The 26,717-nt window shown below is 46.4% G+C and overlaps 1 protein-coding gene across 1 annotated transcript in view; it reads right to left on the bottom strand.

Annotated features, from left to right (window-relative positions):
• Nucleotides 1-26,274, bottom strand: part of LOC140896674 (immunoglobulin lambda-1 light chain-like) — a 165,663-nt gene extending 139,389 nt beyond the window's left edge. Inside the window, exons 1-3 of the mRNA XM_073308646.1 lie at nt 26,229-26,274; nt 24,607-24,925; nt 23,563-23,569 (exon numbers count right to left, since the gene is read on the bottom strand). Coding sequence (XP_073164747.1) covers nt 23,563-23,569; nt 24,607-24,925; nt 26,229-26,274 — 372 coding nt within the window. The remainder of the gene's footprint in view (nt 1-23,562; nt 23,570-24,606; nt 24,926-26,228) is intronic.
• Between the last annotated feature and the right edge of the window lie 443 nt (nt 26,275-26,717).

Raw genomic sequence — 26,717 nt, forward strand, 5'->3', positions numbered from 1 at the left:
GAATACGAGGTGGCAAGAGTTGATGTCTGCAGGGTTGTGGCATGAGCACCCCATGACGAACCTACCAGTTTACTAAGAAGATTGTTGTGTGACTTAACTTTAGCTGCTGTCTTCAGTTGGGCATGGTAACTCAAAGTGCGGTCTAAGGTCCCACCTAGATAGACCAGCTCTACTTCATGCTTCACCTTCTGACCATTCAGATAAACATTCAGTTCTCAGGTGGCGATGGCGTGATGAAGATGGAACAAACTGGAAACTGTTTTTATGATGCTTGGCTGGAGGTGCCAAGTTTTACAGTAATCAGGTAACTTTACCATGTCCTGGTTTAAGGTGGCATCAAGCTTGGGAAACATCTGGGCCTGGGTACCGCAACAGATGATGTTTGTGTAAATGAACTTTCATGACTCCGTTGTTGATAGGTCATTGATGTAAAGGTTGAACAGGGTTGGAAAAAGCACAGAGCCCTGGGGTAACCCATTGCTCTGTCATCTCCAAGCACTCATCTTATCCCCCATAAGGACTCTGAACTTCCTATCATGGAGGAACAGTTCAACAACACCTGTGACCTAAGGTAGAAGGACCCATGATACCTTGATGAGCAGGCCAGTGTGCCATACCGTGTCATATGCTGCTGTTAGGTCGATGAAAACAGCGCCTGTTTTCAAGTTTCTCTGGAAGCCATTTTCAACAAATAGTGGTCAGCATGAGTACTTGGTCACATGTGCTATGGCCCTGGGTGAAAGATGGCATGGTCATGGCTCAAAATTTTCTCCACACTGGGTAATATACACTGTAGGACCAAGCGCTGCTGTGGCTTGAAACACACTGACAGTAATGATATGGGACAATAGCTTGATGCTTGACTTGGGTCCTTTCCAGGCTTTGGGAGGCCAATGACTTTTGTGGTGCACTGTATCTTAAGTAGCCTGCCTTCACTGATGACCCTGGTGAAGAATTGTACAAGCCAAAGCTGAGCACAAGGGCCAAGGTTTTTCAGGAATTCTGGAGATATGTTTTCATAGTCCACAGCTGTTCCACACTGGATGCTACCCAGTGTCTGTTCCAGCTCTGTTACAGTGAATGGTTCTGGGAAGCTTCTGATCTGCTGTACATGTTTAAACATATGCCATTCATTCCTCACTTGTCTTCACACCTGTTTCTTCAAAGGTGCTCTGGCCACTTTGAGTAGCTGTTTGGTACTTTGGCTGGATGTCACTGGCTGGATGTAGCTGAGTGCAGCTGGTCGCTGCGCTGCTCCAAGGCATCAGATCAGGCTCCAACACTTGCAGCTGGAGCAGGTAAAGCTCATCCTCTCCGTCATCTTCTCCCATCTGGCTCAGCGACCAGCGTCCAATGATTTGATCAGATGGTCAGCGACGTGGGTCACCAGATGCCTCATACTGCTTGAGCAAGGCAGCTCTAGCCTCATCGAGGCAGGGGATGTAGACCTGACAGCAACTGCATGGGGTGGTTCTGCAGGCTGCTTTTTAAATAGCACCACAGAAGTGACAGTAGGTCTCATTTACCAAGATATGCCAGGCTGGTATTGTCACTACACTCTTCTCCAGCACTTCCCTGTATTTTTCCCAGTCGGCCTTTCAGAAGTTCCACCACTATTTTTTTGGAACTCTTGACAACTGGGAGCTGTAGCCCAATATGGATCAGCGAGGGTCTGTGTTGGCTGTGTGGAAAATTATCCAAAACTTGGCATGTTACAGGCTGAGGATGGCCATGTACTGAACTGACCCAGCACAAGTCAGTAGAATGGAACGTGCCTCATTGCTTATCATCATTCGTGAGATGCCCAGTCTGCAAGCTGTTTACCATCAGTGTTAGCTTCCTTATATCCCCAGTCTGTCTGATGGCTGTTGAGGTCTCTGAAGTAGACAGCCAGGTGTGGCAGGCTTGGTAGGACCTGTTGGTTCCAGCTGACATTTGGAGGCTTGTAAACATTTGCCATCCGGAAACCGCCAGTCTGGATGGTGTCACAGAATTTGGTGGATATTAGCTGAATGGCATGTGCAATGTTGGACCGAACGTATGTAGCTCAGCCATGCTTCAGGTGTGCCACATGGCACAGCAGGTCGAAGCTGTTGATACTGTAATGCCCATCTTCAGCAGGTGCCATGTGTGTCTCTTGCAAGCAAATGACGTTGTTAGTATGTTCATGAGCAAGAATGCCAAGTAAATCACTCTTGGCAACCGACAAACCCTCAACATTGAGTTGTAACACGCGTAGAGCTTGTCCAATGACATGAAAGGTTGCCAGGCTGCACGTTGGGGTTGTCGGTGATGACAGTGCAGGGATTCGTTGAGCTGGTGCTCTCAGAATTCAGCCAACTGGTTGGATCATTAGCTTCCCTGACTGCTGTCAGGTACCGGCGGGTGGCACGACCAGAATTCTGACCATTGCCCCCAAGTTAGGTGATGGTGGGAGGCTCAGTTCTGCAGCCCCCACCTTGTGGGCAGTGAAGCTGTGTAATAGCCAGCCACTGAGGGGGTCAGTGACTCGGGGGGGGGGGTCACAAAATCCAACTGGGTTGAGAGGCTCTGTGTTGGGTGAAAATTCCCCCGGCGGTGAGTGAGGGCTGGGACTGAATTCTCCACCCATGCCCATTACTAGCAATGTCCGGCTCCACTGAAAAGTGCAGGGAGCAGAGGGAAATATCTCGTGGAAAGTTCAGACTTGGGTCAGGGCCCCGGTGCTGCTTTCTTTACTCTCTGGAAGTCTCCCATTCGTCTCAGTGAGGCTTCTGGTTTGGGGAGAGAAAGTAGCGCTCCGAGAAGGGTCTATGCTTTGAACTGCGGGGGGCTGCATCCCCCTCTGGAGTTGAACGGTGAAAACGTAATGGAAAAATGTTGTTCCTAACTCCTTTTGTTCTTTCTCACGATTGTGCCCCAAGGCGGTGCTATTTGCGCTACTGCTGCCCCCGCGTGGCGCAGGGGAGAAATGGGATTTCTTCCGCTCTGGTTTTTGTATTAACACTATGAGATTTCCTCTCACCGTGAGTCTGGCACAGTGATACCGGGCGGTGTCCTCAGGTTTCAGGCCGGTCATTTGCAGATACAGCAGGTTGTTGGGATTGTCCCTGGAGATGGTGAATCGCCCTTGAACAGGCGAGGAATACCACTGGTTGGATGCATCGGGTCGAATCTCAGCCACCCACTCCAGCCCCTTCCCGGGGGCCTGGCGGAACCATTCCATGTAGGCGCTGCTGAAGGGGAACCCGGAGGCTTTGCAGGAGAGGCGGAGAGAGTCTCCGGGCTTTTTCACACCCCCTCCGGACTCCACCAGCAGGATCTGCGACCGGACACCTGGGAATAAAGACAGGTTACAAATATTGGTATAAAACCCACAATAATATAATATTCGTTTAACTCTGCCAATGATTCAGTGAAAAGAATACCTTCCAGAGCCGCTATAGTGAACGTTAAAAGGAGCAAAAATCGCATTTTCTCTGGTGTTGGAGAGGAAACTTCTCAGGGCGAATGTCTGGTAACCGCATCGACACAAGGGGCTGGGGGTTGTGTTCCCAGGAGCAGCCTGGGCAGAGAGAAAGAGACAGATTTTAACAGGAAGCTATCACCGTAATTTACATATTTCCCCCTTTATAAGCTGTACAAACGTCATCATGACTGTAACTAAGGCTCAGAGGGAAATTTGTTTGTGTTTGTGCGTCTGTGCAGCGCCTAACAAAGAGTCCTGGGGTCTTGAATATACTTGCCCCGAAGAGAGGAATTACCAGTTGCCAAGGTTCTAGGGCTTGACATGAACTTCATTGCAATCAACACAAATACTCTTTTTAGGTTTAGAGGACGTTGGATCAAACCCAGAAGGAGAATACTCTTTTTACTAGAGACCAAGACAAATGCAGATAATGTCTTGGTCAGAGGGGTATGAAAAGTAAAGGTGTCGTTGACGTTTGTGTTAGAAGTATAGCGGTAGGCTTCCCACTTTTAACCTCTAGGGCAGAAGGAAAAACTTTTTCACTGTGGTCTCAGTTTCCACCGTGGTAAATAGCGGCATGAAAATTCCCTGTGAGATCTTCCCTTTGTTCGGTGTAACTGCTGCCCTCTCCCGCTTAGTGCGATTCATGGACCTTCGGGAAGCTGCTGGTTCTTGTGGGACGCATAATAAGTTTCCCCTCGCTGTGTCTCTCCCACAGTAATACGCGGCGGTGTCCTCGGGTTTCAGGCTGCTCAAGTACAAATAGAAGCTGGAGCTGTCCTTGGAGGCTGTGAATCGCCCCTGGATTGTCGGGGAGTAGCTGTTAGATGGAGAATACTGTAATAAGAAAAGGAGGACTTGTGGCACCTTAGAGACTAACCAATTTATTTGAGCATGAGCTTTCATAAATATGTTAGTCTCTAAGGTGCCACAAGTCCTCCTTTTCTTTTTGCGAATACAGACTAACAGGGCTGCTACTCTGAATACTGTAACAGTGAATCAGTCACTCCAGCCCCTTCCCGGGAGCCTGCCGGATCCAGAACATGCTGCAGCCCAAATTGCTAATCCCACCGACTGAACATTGCCGTTTATGGGACTCTCCGGGCTTCTTCAGCGCTGTCCCCGACTGGGTCAGAACCACCTGCGAGCGGGCCCCTGCGTGGGGAAATGAAGAAAGGGAGATTGCACGTTAAATTCATAATATTAGACACATAATGGGTAGCGCGTGGAAGTAGCGAACCCCAACCCAGCTCACAGGAAAGGGTGGCCAGTGTAAGGAGCAGCTGTACCAGGGACAACTTAGCCACGGTGCGGTTCGAGAGCAGAGCTCAGGTGGATCTGGTCCGAACTGGAGTCCCTGAGGCAGATCCTGGACTTTGTGAGAGGGGAAAGCCTGTTTTGTTTTGTTGTTTTTTTTTTTAAATCGGACCAGAGAGGTCTCCGCTTTGCATAACGCTGGCAGGAGGGTCTGCCACCGGGTGCATACGGGATCCACCCCCTGAGAGAACTCAAGAGAGCCATTGCCCTGGGGGTGCAGGGGGAGCGTGTGTTACGTATGGAGGGGAGGGGAGATGTCTGTGCTGTTGGTGTCTCTATGAGCGGACAGTGGCTCTGGGGTAGCAGGGGGTTAGGTATAGGGGGAGGGGGAGGAGGCGGTGGCGGTGGGGTCTCTAAGGGGTGAGCTGATGTGGGGTTCCGCACAGATGAAAGGGGAGCAGGCCTGGCTGCCGGTATTGCTAGGGGATGAGATTGGTTGTGAGGGTCCAGAACGGAGGGGAACTAGCTCTGCTGCTGGGTCGCTGTGGATGTGGGTGCGGGGGGGTGGATTTAGAAGGGATGGGTGCAGCTCATGCTGTGGGAGTCTTTAGGGTTGAAAATGAAAACAGAGAATATGGCAGAGAACTGACATAATATTGTAATCCAGAGTCCCTCACTGCAGCTGCTAGCTCACAGGCCCGGGTGGGCTTGGAGGCCAGGTCTCTCCCCCTACAAGCGCTCCAGCTCACCCTTCCCTGCACGCTGCGATAGGACACGTGTGCGTGTGTTTGGGGGGGTCTATGTGTAGGAGGGAGAGCGAGAGAGCAGTCAGATCAGTGGTTTGCTGAGACCAGTGCCTGTCACGCTGACACATTATCCCAGGTTTCCTGTGGCATTCCGTCTGTTGTCTCGTTTTCTACTTAGTTAATAAAGTCTTCGCGGGACAGGGATCCAATATTAACTGGAATCTTAATTGCTTTGTAACATTTTAAAACTCCCAGGGCACAGCCCTTAATTCTTTCCGGAGGAGCGGGCACTATTGTGAAGGGGTTACTACCTCATTCTAAAGGTAGAAATGGCGCCTCTTCTTAGAAAAAACTCTTTTTTTCACAGGAACCTAAGGGAGTTAGGCACCCAGAACCCATTGGCTAAATAGCACCCATGTGTTTATTAGAGGTTTTAACTGTTTGAACAAAAGGCCCAGATCGTCAGCCGGCATAAATAGGGGCATCTGCTGCATTGAATCCAGTGGGTCAGTGATCATTTATTCCAGCTGTGGTTCTGCTCCCACCGTGAATGTATGTCTTAAGATCACAACAACCATAGCTGTGTGAAATCAGAGGCAAGGTTTTTCATTGCTTCCCAAGGGCTGTAGATCAGTCCCATCACCCGTTTCTGTTCTCCGAGGTGACAGCTACTGCCCATTGTATCGGAGATAGAAATGATCAGGAGAAGATCGACCGTTCCCCTTCTGCCAGGGGAGAGTGGCTCTTACAAGAGGTATCCCAGTTAAGCAGGGCTTATGGGGGACTCCGATGGTCTCTGCACTGCAGGCCCCAGGGCGGTTATGTGTAACAAGGGGTGGCATTGCCAGGGATCTAAAGCAGCAGCCCATCTCCATGACACACACACACAAGCTGTTCGTTTTGAAGGCTGAGACGCGTCTTCTGCCTCTTGTATGATTCGTTTAACTGCTGCCCCTACGCGGCGCACGGCAGGAGGGACAATCCGCAGCCTGGGTTTTTGTGTTAGCGACAAGAGGTCTCATTTCACTGTGCGTCTAGCGCAGTAATACCGGGCGGTGTCCTCGGGTTTCAGGCCGGTCATTTGCAGATACAGCAGGTTGTTGGAATTGTCCCTGGAGATGGTGAATCGCCCTTTGACTGCATCTGAGTAATAACTTTTGCTTCCATCAGTGTAAATGAGCGAGACCCACTCCAGGCCTTTCCCGGGAGCCTGCCGGACCCAGTGCATCTGGTAGCTGCTGAAGGTGAACCCGGAGGCTTTGCAGGAGAGGCGGAGAGAGTCTCCGGGCTTTTTCACATCCCCTCCGGACTCCACCAGCTGCACCTGCGACCGGGCACCTGCAAATAAAGATACACTTAGAAATCGTACGAAGAGCTGTCACAAACCTTCTGCCTCCGAAATGTGTTTACAAGGAGAAAATACCTTCCAAAGCTGCTACAAGGAAACCTAAATGGAGCCAAAGTCTCATTCTCCCTGGTCTTGGAGAGGAAAGTTCTTAGGGAGGTTGACTGGTAACTGGACAGAACCAGGGGGCTGTGGATTGTATTTCTGGGTGCAGCCTGGGCAAAGAGAGAGAGACAGATTTAAACAGGAAACTGAGACCCATATTTGCATATCCTGCTCCTTGATAAGAAGCACAAACTCCTTCCCTGAGTGAGCTCACTTTCTGAGTCTGGGGATTCAAGAGAAGGATCAAAACCAGTCACTAAAGAAATAAAGGTAGGAAGAGATTTGACTCCCTGTAGGGTTTGGTAGGCTCTCAACTTTGGTACTGCCCCAGCTGTGTTCGAAAGGATTGGCTGCAGGACCGGATTTACCATTAACCACACCATGCGGTGGCATGGCCCCCAACGGCAGGGTCCCCCCCCCAAATGTGGCAGGGCTCAGGCAGGCAGGCTGCCTGTATGCTGTGGCTGGTGGCCCCACATGGGTCCCGGAAGCTGCTGGCATGTCTGTGTGAGTTACTGGCAAGGATAAGGTGGCTTCGCGCACTGGCCCCACCCCGGGCAGCGCAGGGAGACCCACTGCTCCCCTCCCCACCAAGGGGCACACAGAGACTTGCCAGTAGGAGTGCAGCAGGTCTAAGGCGGCTCCCTGCCCGCTCTGCTTCCCTCCCTCTGCCCCATGCTGCTAACAGCTAAGACAGAAACCGCAGAACAAGCAGGAATGCTTCACACACACATTCAGTAGCATTCAGTAGCAAGGACACTGACAACTGTAAACAAGTGATAAGCTTATATGGACAATGCCCGCCCAGTAACTCAGCTCTTAGAACAGAACAAACCCTCCCTTCACAGCCCACTGGATAACTGTAAGAACTCATCCCTACCCCGCCTCCTTCCCCCGCAAGGTAGTCATAGGTGTTTGATGCAATTAGGACCACCGCTGTATGTATGTACTGTTTTTATTTTTATCTTTGTTCGGGGTTCTCTCTTGACTAGTAACAATGTCTGTCTCTGTATGTACAGATAAATGCAAATGAATTGATAAGAGAATGTATATAACTGGGCACTCGGGCACCATATTTTTGAAGCTGTTTATCAGTCTTCCCAGTACCATGAATAACCCCTCTCTTCAGTATTGTCTGTGCTTGCCTGATTCTTGAGGAAAAGACCTTTTTTTTGCCTAATACTGCTCTCCGAAGTGCCAGGCATGTCCCTGAAATTCCTGGTGGAGGTGGTGGGGACTCTTCACACCTTGCCCCTGCCCCAAGTGCCGACTCCACAGCTCCCATTGTCCGGGAACTCAGGCCAAAGGGAGCTGCAGGGGCAGCGCCTGCCAGCAGCAGTGCACGGAGACCTCCTGGCCCACTGCCTAGGAGCCACTGACAGAGGGGTGTGCAGGTTGCTTTGGGAGCCGTGCCACCCAAGATAAGTGCCACCCCCTGACTCCTCCCACACCCCAATCCCCTGCCCCAGCACAGAGCCTGCATCCCGCACCCAAACTCCCTCCCAGATCCCTACTCTTACACCCCCTCCTGCACCCCAGACCCCTGCCCCAATCAAGGTACCTCACTTTATTTTCAGTTACTTCCTATTACTTATAATATAGGAGGAGGATGAAGAAAAAATAATGAAAAACATGGGGAGGTAAGAAAGCATGTTCCTTTTCTTGGCTGAGTCTCCAGTGGGGGCCCCCGAAAATATACCTGCATACAGGCCCCCACTAACTAAATCCACCACTGGACGTCTCCCTGCGTTTCAGACACTGCCACCCCCTGGGGCACTTCATTCCGGTATTGAGCTGGGAGGAGAACCGAGGTGCCACCGAACTGGATTTGCGCTCCGAGCTATAGGAGTATCTGCCCAGCAGGAAGAGGGGCTGCTTCCCGGGCAGCTCCTGGTACCAGTCCAGGGCGAAGCTGCTGTAGGAGGTGCTGAATTGACACCTTATCTCCACCCTCTGCCCTTCCGTGGCTGACAGGGAAGCCGGGATCTGGGTCAGCGAGTTCCCAGCCACCGAACCAGAAGGAGGGAGGCACAAGGCGAGGAAAATCCCATAGACAGACAAGCCCCTGGTCCCGCAGCTCGGAGCTCACCTGGGAACAGCGGCAGCGCGCAGAGACACAGACACAGAGATCCCCGCAAGTCTGTAACCACTGGGGGAAATACAATGAGCCGCAGTCACTTATCCAGGGGAAATGGAGCGCCAGGGGGTGACGGCGGCTTCTGTGTGAACAGCGGATCCGGAGCTGGGATGGGGGTGGAGCTCCGAAAGGGGGGCGTGTGTGCGCGCGCGCGCCCTTTTCTGGATCCGAGTCTGTGTCCTCCTCTCTCACTCTGTCTTTCCGACCTAGTGTGTCCCTATTTGCGTGTGCATGCGCAGTCTCTCTTTCTCATGGCTCCAACACACACAACAGTCACACCTAGCAGCTCCCTGCCCGAGATACGGTCCCTCCTGCTCCAAAGCGGAGGGTGAGCAGAGGTCAAGAGCAGCCGAGTTTTCTACCCTATGTCACTGTCTCTTTAAGGAACAGGGGCGAGGCGCAGGGCCATGGGGTGCGCAGGGCTCTGGAGTGGCTGTGCCGGGCGCCCCCTTTCTGTCCCTGCGGCTCCCCTTTTAGAGTCGCTAGGAAGCGGGGGAAGGGCTGGTGGGTCCTGGTTGGTGGGGAGGGGTGGAGGTGGGGGGAGGGGCGTGGGCGGGGCTCACCCGCTCCGGAAATAGAGGGAGAATTACAAAATGATAAAAAATTACTCAAGATAGTGAAGACCCAGGCAGACTGTGAAGAGCTACAAAAGGATCTCACAAAACTGGGTGAGTGGGCAACAAAATGGCAGATGAAATTGAATGTTGATAAAAGCAAAGTAATGCACATTGGAAAGCATAAGGAGAAATGCAAAGTACTCCTCTGAGGAAGGAACAATCAGTTTCACACATGCAGAAAGGGAAATGACTGCCAAGGAAGGAGTACTGCGGAAAGGGATCTAGAGGTCATAGTAGGACCCCTAGGAAAAGCTAAATATGAGTCAACAGTGTAATGCTGTTGCAAAAAAAATCATTCTGGGATGTATTAGCAGGAGTGTTGTAAGAAAGACACAAGAAGTAATTCTTCTTCTTTACTCCCTGCTGATTAGGCCTCAGCTGGAGTATTGTGTCCAGTTCTGGGTGCCACATTTCAGGAAAGATATGGACAAATTGGAGAGAGTCCAGAGAAGAGCAACAAGGATGATTAGAAAAGGAGGACTTGTGGCACCTTAGAGACTAACCAATTTATTAGAGCATAAGCTTTCGTGAGCTACAGCTCACTTCTTCAGATGCATATCGTGGAAACTGCCACGATATGGCAGTTTCCACGATATGCATCTGAAGAAGTGAGCTGTAGCTCACGAAAGCTTATGCTCTAATAAATTGGTTAGTCTCTAAGGTGCCACAAGTCCTCCTTTTCTTTTTGCGAATACAGACTAACACGGCTGTTACTCTGAAAAGGATGATTAGGGGTCTGGAAAATGACCTATGAGGAAAGATTGAAAGAATTGGATTTGTTTAGTCTGAAAAAGAGAAGACTGAGAGGGGACATAACAGTTTTCAAATACCTAAACTGTTGTTACAAGGAGGAGGGAGAAAAATTATTCTCCTTAACCTCTGAGGACAGGACAAGAAGCACTGGACTTAAATGGCAGCAAGGGAGGCTTAGGTTGGACATTAGGAAAAACTTCCTAACTGTCAGGGTGGTGAAGCACTGGAATAAATTGCCTAGGGGGGTTGTGGAATCTCCATCACTGGAGATTATTAAGAGTAGGTTAGACAAACACCTGTCAGGGATGTTCTGGATGGTGCTGGTCCTGCCATGAGTGCAGGGGACTGGACTTGATAACCTCTCGAGGTCCCTTCCAGTTCTATGTTTATATAATTTTATGATGATACCAACTATACATATAAAATGATGGGATCGAAATTAGCTGTTACCACTCAAGAAAGACATCTTGGAGTCATTGTGGCTAGTTCTCTAAAAACATCCACTCAATGTGCAGCAGCAGTAAAAAAAAGTGAACAGAATGCTGGGAATAATTAAGAAAGGAATAGATAATAGGACTGAAAATATCATCTTGCCTCTACATAAAGCCATGGTATGCCCACATCTTGAATACTGTGTGCAGATCTGGTTGCCCCCATCTCAAAAGAGATATATTGGAATTGGAAAAGGTTCAGAAACGGGCAACAAAAATGATTAGGGGTATGGAACAGTTTCTGTATGAGGAGAGATTAATAAGCCTGGGGCTTTTCATCTTGGAAAAGAAATGGCTAAGGGAAGTTATGATGGAGGTCTATAAAATCATGACTGGTGTAGAGAAAGTAGATAAGGAAGTGTTGTTTACTACTTCTCATAACACAAGAAATAGGGGAAACCAAATGAAATTAATATGCAACAAGTTTAAAACAAACAAAAGGAAGTATTTCTTCAGACAATGCACAGTCAACCTGTGGAACTCTTTGCCAGAGGATGTTGTGATGGCCAAGACTATAACAGCGTTCGAAAAAGAACTAGATAAATTCATGGAGGATATGTCCATCAATGGCTATTAGCCAAAATGGGCAGGGATGGTGTCCCTAGGTTCTGTTTGCCAGAAGCTCGGAATGGGTGACAGGGGATGGGTCACTTGATGATTAGCTGCTGTGTTCATTCCCTTTGGGGCACCTGCCATTGGCCACTGTTGGAAGACAGGATACTGGGTTGGATGGACCTTTGGTCTGATCCATTGTGGCCATTCTTATGTTCTTATGTTCTCAGGGGAAGAGAATGTGGGACCCTGGTCTGGGGAGAGGAGGGAATGGGGTACACAGAGGAATGGAGGGCAGGGGGAATGGGTCTAGGGGGTGCACAAAGAGCCACTGGGGAGAGGGCAAATATGGGGGGAGCCTGTTATGGGAGGAGATGGGAATGGGGGATGATGTGGCTGACTCTGGCCAGGAAGAGGTTATATGGAGGATCCAAGGAGAGTCTGGGGGTTAGCATTAAAGTGGGCCTGCACAAGCTTAAAATTGTGTGACCCCTTCCCCCTGCTTGTAAACAATAACACACTTCTTGGTGCCCTCTGACACTTGGCTCCCCTCCCCCTCCCCCCGGTGCACGCAGGGGAAATGACTCATCTCCCTTCGTTTTCGAGACCGCCCCCCGCTCCGGCAGTTTGTGTCGGGAGCCCGGGACGCTCCGTAGCCCGGTGGATCCCAGAGAGCGCAGAAATACACCGCCGAGTCAGCCCGCTGCGCCCCGTCTATGGACAGCGTGAACGATTTGACATGGGTGCTGAGCTCGGAGGAGAACCGAGGGGCCACCGAACCGGGCTTGTATTCATTTCCCCTCTCATTTCTGTGCAGTAGGAGCAGAGGCTGCTGCCCAGGCAGCTGCTGGTACCACCCCAGGGCGTCGTACGTGTACGTGGTGCTGTGTTGACAGGACAATTTCACGGGCCGCCCTTCCCTGGCTGACGCAGACGCTGGAATCTGGGCCCCGGAGTTCCCAGCCACGGGGCCTAGCAGGAGAACAGTGGAGGCAGAGTAAGACCCGTGAGTTAGAAAACACTCAGTCTGACTGCCAGTATAATACACTGAGGAGAAGTAGGCAGAGGGCGATCCACATCTCGTCTCTACCGCTGTCACACACAGAATGAGACGTCCGCCCTGTTGTCCGGCCTATTTACAGCCAAGGACCCACTTCCCCTCGTGGGAGGGCTGTGAAAAGACAGAGGGAGAAATTCTGCCAGAAAAGCCACCCGGAGACAATGGGAAGGAGTGTTTTTTTTTTCTTAAACAATTTCTCATCGGTGTAGGTGTATAACTTCGTTATATTTATTGCAGGCAACTAAATTAGCTTACCATTTCTCCAGAGGAGTATAATCCATAAAAGCAGACAGACAGACCGACAGACAGACACACATGTATTTATTTTCAGAGAGAGAGACAGAGACAGAGAGAGAAAGAGAGTTGTTGCAGAACTTTTGGTTTTAGGGTATGAGAGAGGCAAGGTGGGTGAGGTAATATTTTTTACTGGACCAACTTCTGTGTGTGGAAGGGACACGTTTTCGAGGTTCACAGAGCTCTTCCTCAGGTCTGGAGAAGGAAAACAGACCTGAGGAGGAGTTCTCTGAATCTCGAAAGCTTGTTCTTTCCAACAACAAAAGTTGGTTCAACGAAAGTTATTACGTCACCCACCTTCTCTGAGAGAGAGAGAGAGAGAGAGAGAGATTAGATTAGATCCTTCCCTCCTACTGCAGAGATTTGTGTTAAGGGTGTTCTGTAGATCGGCAGGTTAGCCTCTTGACACTTTTTTTCTTTAACTCTCCATGGACGGTTTCCACCTTGGACAGCTCCTTCAGTCTAACTGGTCTCAGAAGATGGACTATGGGTGAATAGCAGCACCTTGTGGCCATTTCTTTGAGTTACAAAATGAGGCTTAAATTCCCCCTCTGCACAGGAGAAGCACAACTTGCCTGTCTATCTATCTATCTATCTATCTATCTATCTATCTATCTATCTATCTATCTATCTATCTATCTATCTATCTATCTATCTATACTATACTATACTATACTATACTATACTATACTATACTATACTATACTATACTACATACCCGTGGATCTCTAAAACTGCTTTTAATGAATTATACTCCTTTGAAAGATCCCAACCTAGACTTAGTATAAACAGAACTAAATTCTGTACTGCTGTCTGATAGAGTCACTCCTTCCAGTTCTGTCCGGATGGCTTCCCTGACAGCTTCACACGTCACAGAGAGAGAGAGAGAGAGAGAGCGCGATCCCCCAGCCACTCCTGCCCCAGAGCTGGCCATGGTCTGTAGTTTGCAAGCGATGCTTCGCCCTCCCCCGGCTCTGTCAGTTTTGGCTCTGCTCCGCAGCACAGCTGTGGCTCCGTGGGGGCTGGAAGCGCAGTAATACACCGCCCTGTCTCGCAGCTCTGCGCTCAGGATCTTGAGGGTGAACCTGTTGTTGGAGCTATCAACTTCCCCTACGAAGCGGCCCTGGAAGCCTTCTCCATAGTGGTCCCCTTCTCGGTAAACCCAGGTCAGGGGGCCCCGCTGCCCCTTTCTCTACCAGTTCATCCAATAGCTGTTCATCTCCCCTCCCTTCACACGGCCCTGGAAGGCCACTTCCTCGCCCTCCCGGACTGCCAAAGCCTGGGCACCTTGTTCCAGCACCACATCACTCCTGACTGCTGGCGAGAGAATAAAGCGTATTAATCAGGCAAAGAGATTAACTGCCAGTAAGGGAGCAATGAGGGAGAAGGATAAAGGTCAGCGGAGATGGCTGAACAGTGAAATGACAGTATCTGGCAAGTCAAGAATTATTCTCTGTAACTGAAAATCTGGAGAGAATTTAACAGCTTCACAACCAGTTAAAGATGAAGAAAACAATAAAATAAAAACAAAAGCCTGGAAACGAAGCGAAACACAGAAAACACACACAAAAATCAAACACAAAAACCTGAAAACCAACCTAAACACAGAAAACACACAAAAACTTAAACACAAAAACCTGAAAGCCAACATTAAAAGACACACACACAAATAAAGAGGAAAAGAAAAACACAAAGACAGGAGCACTCTAAATTCAAAATAAACACTGAAAACACACAAAAATATCATAACATAGGAACAAAAAACCACGAATATGAAAACCTGAAAAATAAAATAAAAAGTGAAAAAGGAACAAACTGAAAAAAGCCAAACACAGAAAAGAAGAACATAAACACCAGAAAAGCTCCATCAACACGGAAAGCACAAGAAACTCAGACACAGTAAATTCATACACAAAAACCTAAAAACCCAAAGAAAAAGCCAGAACAAACCCAAACTCAGACAGCAAGTGCAGAATTAGGGCTCTGTGCTATTGTGTTTTTTGTTTACTTCCGCATAAGTTGCTGAGAAGCAGCAGAAGGCAGCAGCCTCTTCTCATCTCTGCAAGAAAACGAACACCCAAGTGTTTCTCAGTCATCCCCTTTGTCATACAAAAGTCACGTGCCCCTTCCTCTGCAGGCGCTGGCAGAGGATGGAGGTTGGCAGCAGTTCGATTTCTGGGTTAGCGTGGCTTCAAAAGCGACAAGATGGAGCTCCCCAGCCTTTGACGTCTTTAGCTCACAGGGTAACACATCGCGGCTCCGCTCACACCCCTCCGATCAGACATAGAGCAGCCAGATATCAAACAGCTCTTTCCCCTCTTAATACGGATCCTTCCAAACACCAGGTGGGCCTTTAACCTCCTCAGGACTGAAGAGAAAAGGAGAAATGCCGCACAACTGTTCACACAGACCTGGGCTCTGCAAAAGGCACCCAGCAAAGCATTTCGGCTGCAATTTTCAAAGAAATCTAAAGGAGTTAGATACCTACATCCCACTGAAGTGCAGCCTGAAGTTCATACTGTTCTTGCTGTTGTTGTTTTAATCATCCTGGAAAAGTTTTTTTTTTATATATAGTATGGTACATTTTTAAAGAGGAAAGGGATTCTTTCTTTCTTTCTTTCTTTCTCCTGTTTTTGTGAAGACGGGAGGGGCTTCTTTCTCTTTCCTGGTTTATGCTGACTTTTAGACTTTTGTGCTTGTGTGTTTATTCTGTTTGTGTTTATCTTTTTGCATTCTGTGGTTGCGTTCTTGTTGTTTGTGCTGTATGTTGTCGCTGTGTATGTTTTGGGAATTTTTGCTTGTTTGTATGTTTGATTTTTTTGCATTCAATTTTCTGGATTTGGGGGGTGCTTTTTGCTTGTTCTCTATCTCGGTCTATGTTTTCTATGTTTCTTCCCTTTTTTGATTCATTCTTTGGTTTGGTTCTTTGCTTTTCATTTTAAATTCTCAGTGACAAATGTTTCCCCCTTGCTCTAAAATACTCTATAGCCTTTACATTTATTTCTAAATAGGGCCTTAAATTGTTCCGTGTTTTACAGGCTCAAAGAATGTGTTTCAGGAGAAAAATAGCTTTGCTGTAACCCACTTTGAAAGTGGGTTAAGATAAACAGGAACAAGGCATTCTTATTCTGGAATAAGAGTGTCCACAGGTGGATATTTCAAAGAATTTCTGTTGAACTTTAAATTCACACCCTACCTTAATACACATTCATTTTCAAATATAGACAAGCCCCAGTTTTCCACTCCTTCTGAGTGCTGTTTCTTTGTGCATTGCTGGGCGGAGGGATTTTGTAAAGGAAGGTGTATCCTTTTTCCTACTGTGTCTATCAGCGCACAGTAATAGGTGGCGGAGTCAGACAGCTGAACCGATGATATATCCAAAGGGAAAACCCTGCTGGTTTTATTAATTTTGGCTTTGAAACGGTTCCTGAACCTCTCTTCCAAATCTTCATGCCTGGAGCGCTCCTGAAGGATGAACTGTGGAGATCCTCCTGATTCCTGCCTGTACCAGAGCAGCGTTGGGAAGCCAGAATTATAGCTACAGTCCAGGGTAACAAATTCCCCTTCCTTCAACTTTGTTTCTCTCACGGGTTGGATGACTGTCTGACCTTGGGTGAGCCCTTTAAACACATCAAAGTAACATCGGAGTTATTACAAAACCCCCGAGGACACACAGATTTCATCTCAGTCTTTTAAGCAAACATCAGCCAAGAACAGACATAGAAGCTGGAATTAAACACTATGGTGTTCATAAGCTCACCGGACCAGTTCAGGGTTAGGACAAGTACCAAGGGAAGCGCAGGCATGCTGAGACCCCAGGGTGTTTGTCGCTGCTGTGAGATAGGACCCTTTGATACGAACTTCATGAGCTGCTCTCTCATCTCACCGGAAATAGGTGCTTTTCTTTTTTAGGTGCATGCCTTGTTCAATTTAAGGTGACTCATCCTGGCCTCATCCAAAGTCTTTTGAAGTCAACAGGCGTCTTCCCATCCACTTCAAGGGTCATTGGATCAGGCCCATGATAGGAATATATTGCACCATGAATGTGGACAAGAATAAAGCTTATGAAAATTGTACAGCATTGCACTATACCCAGGGACGACAAAAGAAAATGCCCCATATCTCTTCTCAAGAAGGGAAGAGAGGTGGTTCATTGTCATAAGAGTTAAGATATAAAGCAGAGAGAGATTATATGATAGATAGATAGATTAGATAGATAATGGATGTGTTATCAGGTACTAGCCACCATGGAAACCAAATCTCCAACCACTGTGGATTTTATGTCTGAAGTGCTTTTGGCCTCGGTAGGGTAGTCTCCTACAGCATTTGAGGAGGTGAGATATATGGTTTCAAGTATCTTTTCCAGTCCATATTCATCCAGTGATTTAAAGAAACAAATCCAGTCATTAAAGGACATTCTAGTCTACTCTAGTCTAGTCTCATTTCTTGTATTGTATTGTATTGTGCTCCCATGTCCCGTATTGCACTCTCATTTCTTATATTCTAATAAATTCTGGATTGTAATTATAAATATAAATTAGAAAATGAATTTCCCAATAACAGACACACAAAGTTCTTCTTGACAATCCGTGTGAAATGATTTTTCTGTACTGCTAAACGAAGACATCTTTTAATTAAAACATACAATTTTAAAAGGAATAATAATTTCATAAAATTCACCTTCTTCTGAGATATAGCCACTTATTTTTAAATACCGATTTTTTACACAGTCATTTTTCTGGTCTGTCAAATTTAGACAACTTCTTTTTATTCATGTATCCAAAAATACAGTAAAAATAAACAGATATTTCATAACATTTATATTATATAGAGATATTTAATATATTGATTTTATTTGCACACACAATTCATTTTTCCAATATTTTAATAAAGACAAAATTTAGTTATTCAGGTAAACAATTAATATCCATAGGAACGTAGGACATAGGACTGGAAGGGATCTCCATCCTGGCTCATAGAACATTTCAGGTAATGCCATTTCATAAATTTATCAAGCTCCATTTTAAAACTAGTTTGGTTGTTCACGCCCACTCCTCCTATCACCTGTTCTATAACCTCACAGTCACTCCGCTAATGATTAGACATCTTCTAATTTCCAGTCTAAATTTATTCGTGGCCAGTTTATAACCCATTGTTCTTCTACAAACATTGTCCAGTAGCTTAAATAGTTCTTCTCCCTCCCTGGTGTTTATCTTACTGATACATTTATAAAGAGCAGTCAGATCCTCATAAGACAATAAGAACCGCCAGACTGGGTCAGACCAAAGGTCCTTCTAGCCCAATATCCTGTCTTCCGACAGTGGCCATTGCCAGGTGCCCCAGAGGGAATGAACAGAACAGGGAATCACCCAGTGATCCATCCCCTGTCGCCCATTTCCAACTTCTGGCAAGTAGAGGCCAGGGACACCATCCCTGCCCATCCCCTGTCAGCCTTTGTTTTTCTAGGCTAAATAATCAACTGCGTCTCCTAAAATCAGCTTTCCATTTCCCTGAACATCTGAGTAGCCCTCCTCTGCACCTCTTCCACTTTGAATTAACCTTTTTTGAGCATGGGTGACCAGAACTGGACAATGAATTCTTTTAATTCTTTTAACCACTTGATTTTATCATTATTAACGGACATGAACTTTCCATAGAAGGGTTAACAAATCTCATTCATCACCTGCATGTCTTGTCTTTACAAGACTCATTTGCCTTTGGTCAGTGTCTTGTCATTATCGGCGTTTTTATTCCGTTTGCAGTGTTGTGGTAGCTGTGTGGGCCCCGGGTAAGGAAGAGAGAAGGGGGAGATCTAATATCTTTTATCGGCCGAACTTTTTCTCCACAGAGCTCTGCGGTAGCTCTGTGGATATTGCCTCACTCACCGTGTCTATTTATTTTCTAACTTTCGGCCAATCTTCCCTGAGGAATTCAGTCCAGCTCTAACCCCCGATATTGCTCGGCACTAGAATTCTCTTCCTATGGACATTTTTGCCCACGGTTGTCTTTAATCCCCTGAGCTGCACCACTGAATTCAACAGGGGTCTTTCCATTGTCTTCAATGGTCTTTGGACCAAGCTCTCCTTGAGTGGCAGGTTATTGTTCAGGGTGTTACAAGAGGTGAACCATTGTGGGCTGCAAGGCACAATAATATACAGCACCATCTCCCGGTTGTAAAGTCCTGATGGTTAAAATGCTGGAGCTGTTGGCACGGTCAACAGACAGTCCACAGCGTCCTGAATTTCTCTCCTCACTGTAGCTGTGAGTGATGTAAGTCAGTTCAGTGCTGGCCTTCCGGTAATACCAGTAAATGGAATCGTAATTCCCATCAGGAATGTCATGCTTGCATTGACTCTTTGCATCAGCCAACTCAGCACCGCTCTGGTCGGGGGACTGGGTTACTTCAGACAGGCAGATACCACCTCCGGGGAGGGAATGAGAGAGAGAGAGAGAGAGTTAAATAAAACACTAACCAATAAATGTGGGCTAGCGATGCACAGCACAAGAGGAAAATGAACGGGACTTAGTCGGTTAGCTTGCAATGGTGATGACAGAGGAAGATGGTCTGGTATGGAAGTCACTAAGCTGGGTCTGAGGACACTGGATTTAACTTCAAGCCCTGCTACCAACTCTCTGGGTGACTTTCAGGAACTCATCTGGGCTGAGAACAGCAGACACCTACAAGATTCGCAGAAAGAAAAGGAGTACTTGTGGCACCTTAGAGACTAACCCATTTATTTGAGCAGAAGCTTTGGTGAGCTACAGCTCACTTCATCGGACGCATTCGAGTGTAGCTGTATCTAACGAAAGCTCATGCTCAAATAAATTGGTTAGTCTCTAAGGTGCCACTAGTCCTCCTTTTCTTTCTGCGAATATAGACTAACGCTGCTACTCTGAAACCTACAAGATTTGGACACTCAGTTCCCATTAAGAGTAGCAGAAATTTGGCCTCTAAATCTCTTAGGCATCGTTGTAACTCTCAGTTGTATTCTCTCTGGATCTCTATGTAAAATATGGATAAAATAACTTCTTTTTTCCTTAGACTTTGTCTATTTAGGGCAGAGACTCACTACGTATCTGTACAGAGCTCAGCACAGCTTAATGGGGTGCTGATTTCAGTTGGAGGCAGTGGCTGTTACTATAACAAGATCGCATTTAAAAGAGACAACAGGCGGCGTTACTCACAGAACAGGGACAAGACGAGACAGCTGCGCCCACTCATGGCACTCTGACTGCAGGGTCTTCTTGTTCTGTTTGTAGATCGAAGCTCGCCGCTGTCGCTGGCGGTGGGGAGATAACACCGACAGACCGCGCCTCCGCACGCATTCAACCCCTCACCACTTCTGCCTTATCTGCAAAGATTGCATGGCAGTTTGGTTGCTATGGCAGTAAAGGAAATAGGGGATTAAGAGGAAAGGAGTACTTGTGGCACCTTAGAGACTAACCAATTTATTTGAGCATGAGCTTTTGTGAGCTACAGCTCACTACGAAAGCTCATGCTCAAATAAATTGGTTAGTCTCTAAGGTGCCACAAGTACTCCTTTTCTTTTTGCGAATACAGATTAACACGGCTGTTCCTCTGAAACCTGGGATTAAGAGGGTGGTTTTTGAACATATCACAAGATGTTGCTCATCAAAAGATCTCTTTAAACTTTCATCCTCTACAGATGGAGAACTGCTTGCTTGCTGAAGGCGTGCGGGTGTTCGGTCTTTACATTTATTATCATTATATCATTATTACTTTTCTCTATATAGCAGTACCACATAAAGACTTCTTTGTTTAGGGTGCTACACAGGCACACCGGAAAAACAAAACAAAACATTTTTTGTCCTGCAGAGTTTACTGTCTAAATAGTCTAAGGAAGGACTTTTATCCCCATTTTACAGGTGAGGAATTGAGGGACAGCGGGACTAAGGGCCAGATTTTAAAGGTATGTATGTACGATTGAAATCAATGGGAATTAGGCACCTAAATACATTTGCAAATTTGGCTGCTAGGCGCTATAATAATGCAATATCTGAGACACACCAATAATAATTACTAAATGACTAAAGCATATCTTCCTCAAGTCTCACTGCTGTGTCATCCCACCAATTGGAGGTGGAGACCAGTAATTCCACAACAGTGAGACTTGAGGAATATATGCTTTAATCAAGCACAAATTGTTGGTCTCAATGCAGGAGAAACACGATGAAATTCTATGATCTATGTGATACAGGGGGTTACGATCTAGTGGTCTTCTGGCCTTTAAATCTATTAACCTACAATTAGGTACCTATTAAATCTATTAATCTATAGCATTACCCCCTAGTGGTTAGTGGAGTTAAGCAAACTTTCCATCTCCTTGCAATCTTATTCTCCTTGGAACTAACAAAGAATGGTCTTTATGGCTAAGGTAGAGGCCAGGGAGGGACTTGGATTTCCAGACCTGCCATAGACTCCCCTTGTAATCCTGGGAAAGTAATTTAGTCCTTCTGTTCTTTGTTTCCCCATCTATAAAATGGGACTTCCCTGTCTCACAGGAGTTTTTTGGGGATAAAATACTGTGATGGTCCTGCTAATGGGGGCCACATACGTACCTTAGGTAAATGGTTTTCTAGTTTCCTAAACCACCTTCTAAAATTTATTTTACAGCCTAAAGGGACCAGTAGATCATGTATGATTAGTTTGATCCCCTACATATCAGAGACCACACAATTTCACTCTGTTACCCCTTTTTTGAGTAATCTGTGTCTAACCCATATCCTCCAGAAACGCGTCCAGTCTGGATCTGAAGACCCCAAGAGACTGAGGATCCACCACTTCCCTTGGGAGTTTGTTCCAAGGATGAATCACCCTCTCTGTTAAAAATTGTGCCTTGCTTCTAATTTGCCAACGGACTTACCCTCCTAAATCACTTAGATGCTTTTGAAAAGACCTTTAGTCTTTCTATGCCACAGTGCCCCAACTGTAATGTGGATAACAGGACTTTCCTCTCCTACAAGGTGCTGTCAGGATCCATACATTAAAGATTGGGAGGCTTTCAGACACTAACTGATTTGAACATTTCAGCCATAAAACATCATATATTGAGAGCCCTGTTTATTCTGGGTTGCCTCACACTTCTCTTTTCAGACTCTATTCTTCTTCTTCTTCTTCTTCTTCTTCTTCTTCTTCTGATGATGATGATGATGATGATGGTAGTGATGGCAGAACTAGTAAGTCACAGTGATGAACCAGGACCCCATAGTGTTAGGTGCTGTACAAACACAGGGGGGGAAGATGCCCCTAGACCGGAAGAGCTCACAATCTGAGCTCCAGAGTGCATTTTTGCACAGAAAGAGTCAGCATTTACCACTGTGCAACAGCTCAGAAACAGGTGGCAGCCTCTTCATTGTTAATAGCCATAATTTAAATCCCAGGTTGCAAGTACTTTCTGCCCTCCGTGTTGTACAGTCTGTACCCTGTTTTGCTGGAGGTGTTTTTTTGGTGTCCACAGATTAGATGCTCTTGGGTTTGGTACAAGAACAATTGGTACCAATGATGAGCAGCTGACATCCTGCTGAGATTGCAGGGAAAAGGACGGAGTTGTGGATGAGGCACTTACCTGAGACTCAGGAGAGCTGGTTTCAGTTGCCAGCTCTACCACAAATTCCCTTTGAGACCTTGCTCAAGGCAGTTAATCTCTCTGCCCAGGTTTCCTTATATGTAAAACAGAGATCCTAATATTTCTCTACCACACCTGGACTGTGAGGATACATCTTTGGAAGCACTCAGATGTTTTTTGTGATGGGGTGATATAAGTAGATAGATACCCAGATAGCTTTACCAGGAATGAAGTTTGGGACTTTCAAAGGATGATTTTAAAGAAATTTGGGTGTCTCGTTGACAGAGGCTCCTTAAAAAGTCTCATGCAAAATTCCTGCAATATGTTTTAAAAGTCTCTTTTTCCTCCCTGGTTAAAATCTAAAATAAATAGAACCTGGAAAGATTCAAATGACATGTGTATTATACTTTTTACCAGTAGGTTGTGCTACCTTGTTATTTTCCCCAAATCTAGCTGGACAGCGTTGCTTTAATCACATGCATTATCAAACTGTCAAACAAAGCAATAGGAGGTTTCTAACTAATCACACCAAAACAGAAGGTGCTTTATAGGTTGTGACAGTCGCAGGCTTGCAGCTAGTCATTTAAATCTCCCACGCACGCTCATAAATAGGTTATTTTCATTTAAATCACTTAACTACACTATTTTAAGTCATATTTTTTTTAAAAAAATCGGTGTTTTTACTTCGCGTTATTTGCAAAATACGATAGTCTATGAAGAGAAAAAAATTCCCAAGATGTTAACAGAATAACCTCATGCCCATTCTATGATTCAAGGTTGATAAATTACTATAAAGATTTCAATAAAGATTTGGTTTGCGGGGAATAGGAAACACTAGCTTGACACCAGTAGAGTCACCATAAAATATGTATTTATTGACAGTGTAACAATTCTCCTAAGACCCGCTGTTTCCAGGCTCAGTGTGCCTAACTTCCGCTGCATCAAGGAAGGAAAGGTTTTTTGTCCAGGTTTGCTCTGTGGCTCTGTCCCTTTGAGCGCTGCAGGGGTCAGTAATTCATCGCTGTGTCTGCCAGCCTCATGTCTGTGATGTTCAGAACTGTGGAGCTGTCATCAGCCTGGGAGGAAAATCTCTTCTGGGAGAAACCTGCAGCATCACTGGCTCTTTTAGCTCCTCTCTGGAGAATGCAGGGCAGGCCATGGTTACTATACTGAGGTACTAGAAGAGAGATACAGCGCCAAATAAGAGCAGAGAGAAGTTATTTTAACTCTATATTTAGCACTGCTGGGGCCGTTGCTGGAATACTTTGTCCAATTCAGGTGTTCAGAATTCAGGAAGGAGACTGCTAAATTGGAGAGGGTTCAGAGAAGAGCTGTGAGAATGATTACAAGTTTAGAAAACATGTTTATAGTGATAGACTCAAGAAGCTCAAGATCTTTACAAAGAGGTGGTGAAGGGGTGACTTGACTATGGTCTATTACAAACAAATATTTAATAATGGGCCCTACAACCTAGCAGAGAAAGATATAACAGGAGCCAATGGTTGGAAGTTGAAGTTACACAAATTCGGATCAGAAATAAGGTGCTAATTTTTGTCAGTGAGGGTAATTAACCATTGGAACAATTTACCAAAGGGGCTGTGGTGGATTCTCCATCCCTGGCAATTTTAAAACCCAAATGGGAAGTTTTTCCAAAAGAGCTGCTCTAGGAATTGTTTCAGGCCTGTATTACACAGGATGATCACAATGGTTCCTTCTGGCCTTGGAATCGATGCATCTACTAATAAGGAGTTTTCTAATATTTCACACAAAAATAGAAGCTTGTCTTCTGGTTCAGTTGTGATTTGACAAGTGTAGATTTGGAACTGTAAAGGTAACCTCACTCTATCTATGAACTAATACTGCAATTTTGCATCACAATTTTAATCACTTGTAACAAATTGGTATTTTTACAACTTATTTTTACAAATTCCCCCAGAATATGCTGCTGGAAGGTGTCTAACAGCTTTCCTGATTTAAGTTCCTGCCCTTTGTACTCTCCAAGGGTGGACTTTTTTAGTGTAAATTGTTCAATGAGCATTTTACTTTGGGGTGTGTGTGTGTAAGGAATAACCTGACACCCCCACACTCACCCCGAAATTAATCCTTTTAACAATGTAACAAGTCTTCTGAGGGACTCTCCCTCCAGCTTCAATAACCTCAGTTGCGACAAGGAAGGGAGGGTTTTTGTGCTGCTCTGCTAGGCGGCTCCGGCACTGTGCCCTCGGCAGGCCGCAGTAATACACCGCTGTGTCTGCCCGCTCCAGGGATCTGATGGTTAAAACGGTGGAGCTGTCGTCAGCCTGAGAAGAAAACCTCTTCTTGGCGAACTCTGCAGTATCACTGAGTTTGCTGTAGGACTTCGCTCCTCTCCGGAGAATGTACTGCGGGGCTCGGTTCGGATACTGACGGTACCAGTGGAGATAGATGCCACCAGAATAGTCCGTATTGTAAAAGCATCTGAGTGTCATCCTGTCTCCTTCTCCTCCAAACACTGCAGCTTCGCTGGGCTCGACCGAACCGCCCAGCCCAGCCCCTGCAAGAAGACAATCCCATGTAAGGACGTCATTCCAACCACCCTTGGCCCATGGAGATGGCTCGAGGCGCACGGCTGGGGATCAGGAACGAACCTATGTGTCCACGCTCCTAACTAGAAAGGAATTAAGGTTAGGTGTAAGGATCAGGTCTGCGTTTAGAGGTTAGTACTAGAGTTAGGGATAAGGACAGTGTTAGGGTTTAGTGTTGTCATAAATATAAAGGGAAGGGTAAACCCCTTTGAAATCCCTCCTGGCCAGGAGAAAGCTCCTCTCACCTGTAAAGGGTTAAGAAGCTAAAGGTAACCTCGCTGGCACCTGACCAAAATGACCAATGAGGAGACAAGATACTTTCAAAAGCTGGGAGGAGGGAGAGAAACAAAGGGTCTGTGTCTGTCGGTATGCTGGTTTCTGCCAGGGATAGACCAGGAATGGAGTCTTAGAACTTTTAGTAAGTAATCTAGCTAGGTATGTGTTAGATTATGATTTCTTTAAATGGCTGAGAAAAGAATTGTGCTGAATAGAATAACTATTTCTGTCTGTGTATCTTTTTTGTAACTTAAGGTTTTGCCTAGAGGGGTTCTCTATGTTTTGGAATCTAATTACCCTGTAAGATATCTACCATCCTGATTTTACAGGGGGGATTTCTTTATTTCTATTTACTTCTATTTTTTATTAAAAGTCTTCTTGTAAAAAACTGAATGCTTTTTCATTGTTCTCAGATCCAAGGGTTTGGGTCTGTGGTCACCTATGCAAATTGGTGAGGCTTTTTATCCAACATTTCCCAGGAGAGGGGGGGTGCAAGTGTTGGGAGGATTGTTCATTGTTCTTAAGATCCAAGGGTCTGGGTCTGTAGTCACCTAGGCAAATTGGTGAGGCTTTTTACCAAACCTTGTCCAGGAAGTGGGGTGCAAGGTTTTGGGAAGTATTTTGGGGGGAAAGACGCGTCCAAACAGCTCTTCCCCAGTAACCAGTATTAGTTTGGTGGTGGTAGCGGCCATTCCAAGGATAACGGGTGTAATATTTTGTACCTTGGGGAAGTTTTGACCTAAGCTGGTAAAGATAAGCTTAGGAGGTTTTTCATGCAGGTCCCCACATCTGTACCCTAGAGTTCAGAGTGGGGGAGGAACCTTGACAAGTGTAAAGGTAAAATGTAGTTTACCGCTAGGGTTAGGATCGGGGTTTCAGGTCAGGATTAGGGACAGAGTATAAAGATTAGGGGCTGGAAAAGAACTAGGTTCAGGGTTCCACTGTAGTTGGACGCCTAACTTCCTCAAAATACTTCGAAAATCCCACCGCATTTACCCAAGAGATTAAATATCCAAATAACGAGAACACAACACGTCTCCATGATGTATCCCACAGCGACCAAGTCTGACGCTCTCAGATGTTGCTGCGAGGGGGGAAGTAGGCAACTAAACTTCAAGTCTCTGTAGGTGGCTACAACTGAGGAAAGTTGAAGAGAACCCGGGCTGGACGAACAGGCAGGGAGTTGCGTAACACCTAATAGGTTCAGGAAACACGCTGCGTTCAGGTTAGTCTGTAGATGAATTTGTGGTGAGCTTGTAGGAGGAAGAACGGGCTTGTGGGTAAGGCTCATCTCTGGGTGCAGGGGTAGCTGGCTTCAGTTCCCACCTCTCCGCCTGGCTCCCTTGTGACCTTGATCAAGGGAATTAGCCACTCTGTTCTTTGGTTTCCCTTGCTATAAAATTATGTTTCTCTGCCCCAAATGTGGATTGTAAAGATAAATATGCTGAGGCCCTCCGAAATTATTGTGGCGTTCATTTAAGGACA

This window comes from Lepidochelys kempii, chromosome 13 (assembly GCF_965140265.1).
Source record: "Lepidochelys kempii isolate rLepKem1 chromosome 13, rLepKem1.hap2, whole genome shotgun sequence".
NCBI lineage: Eukaryota > Metazoa > Chordata > Testudines > Cheloniidae > Lepidochelys > Lepidochelys kempii.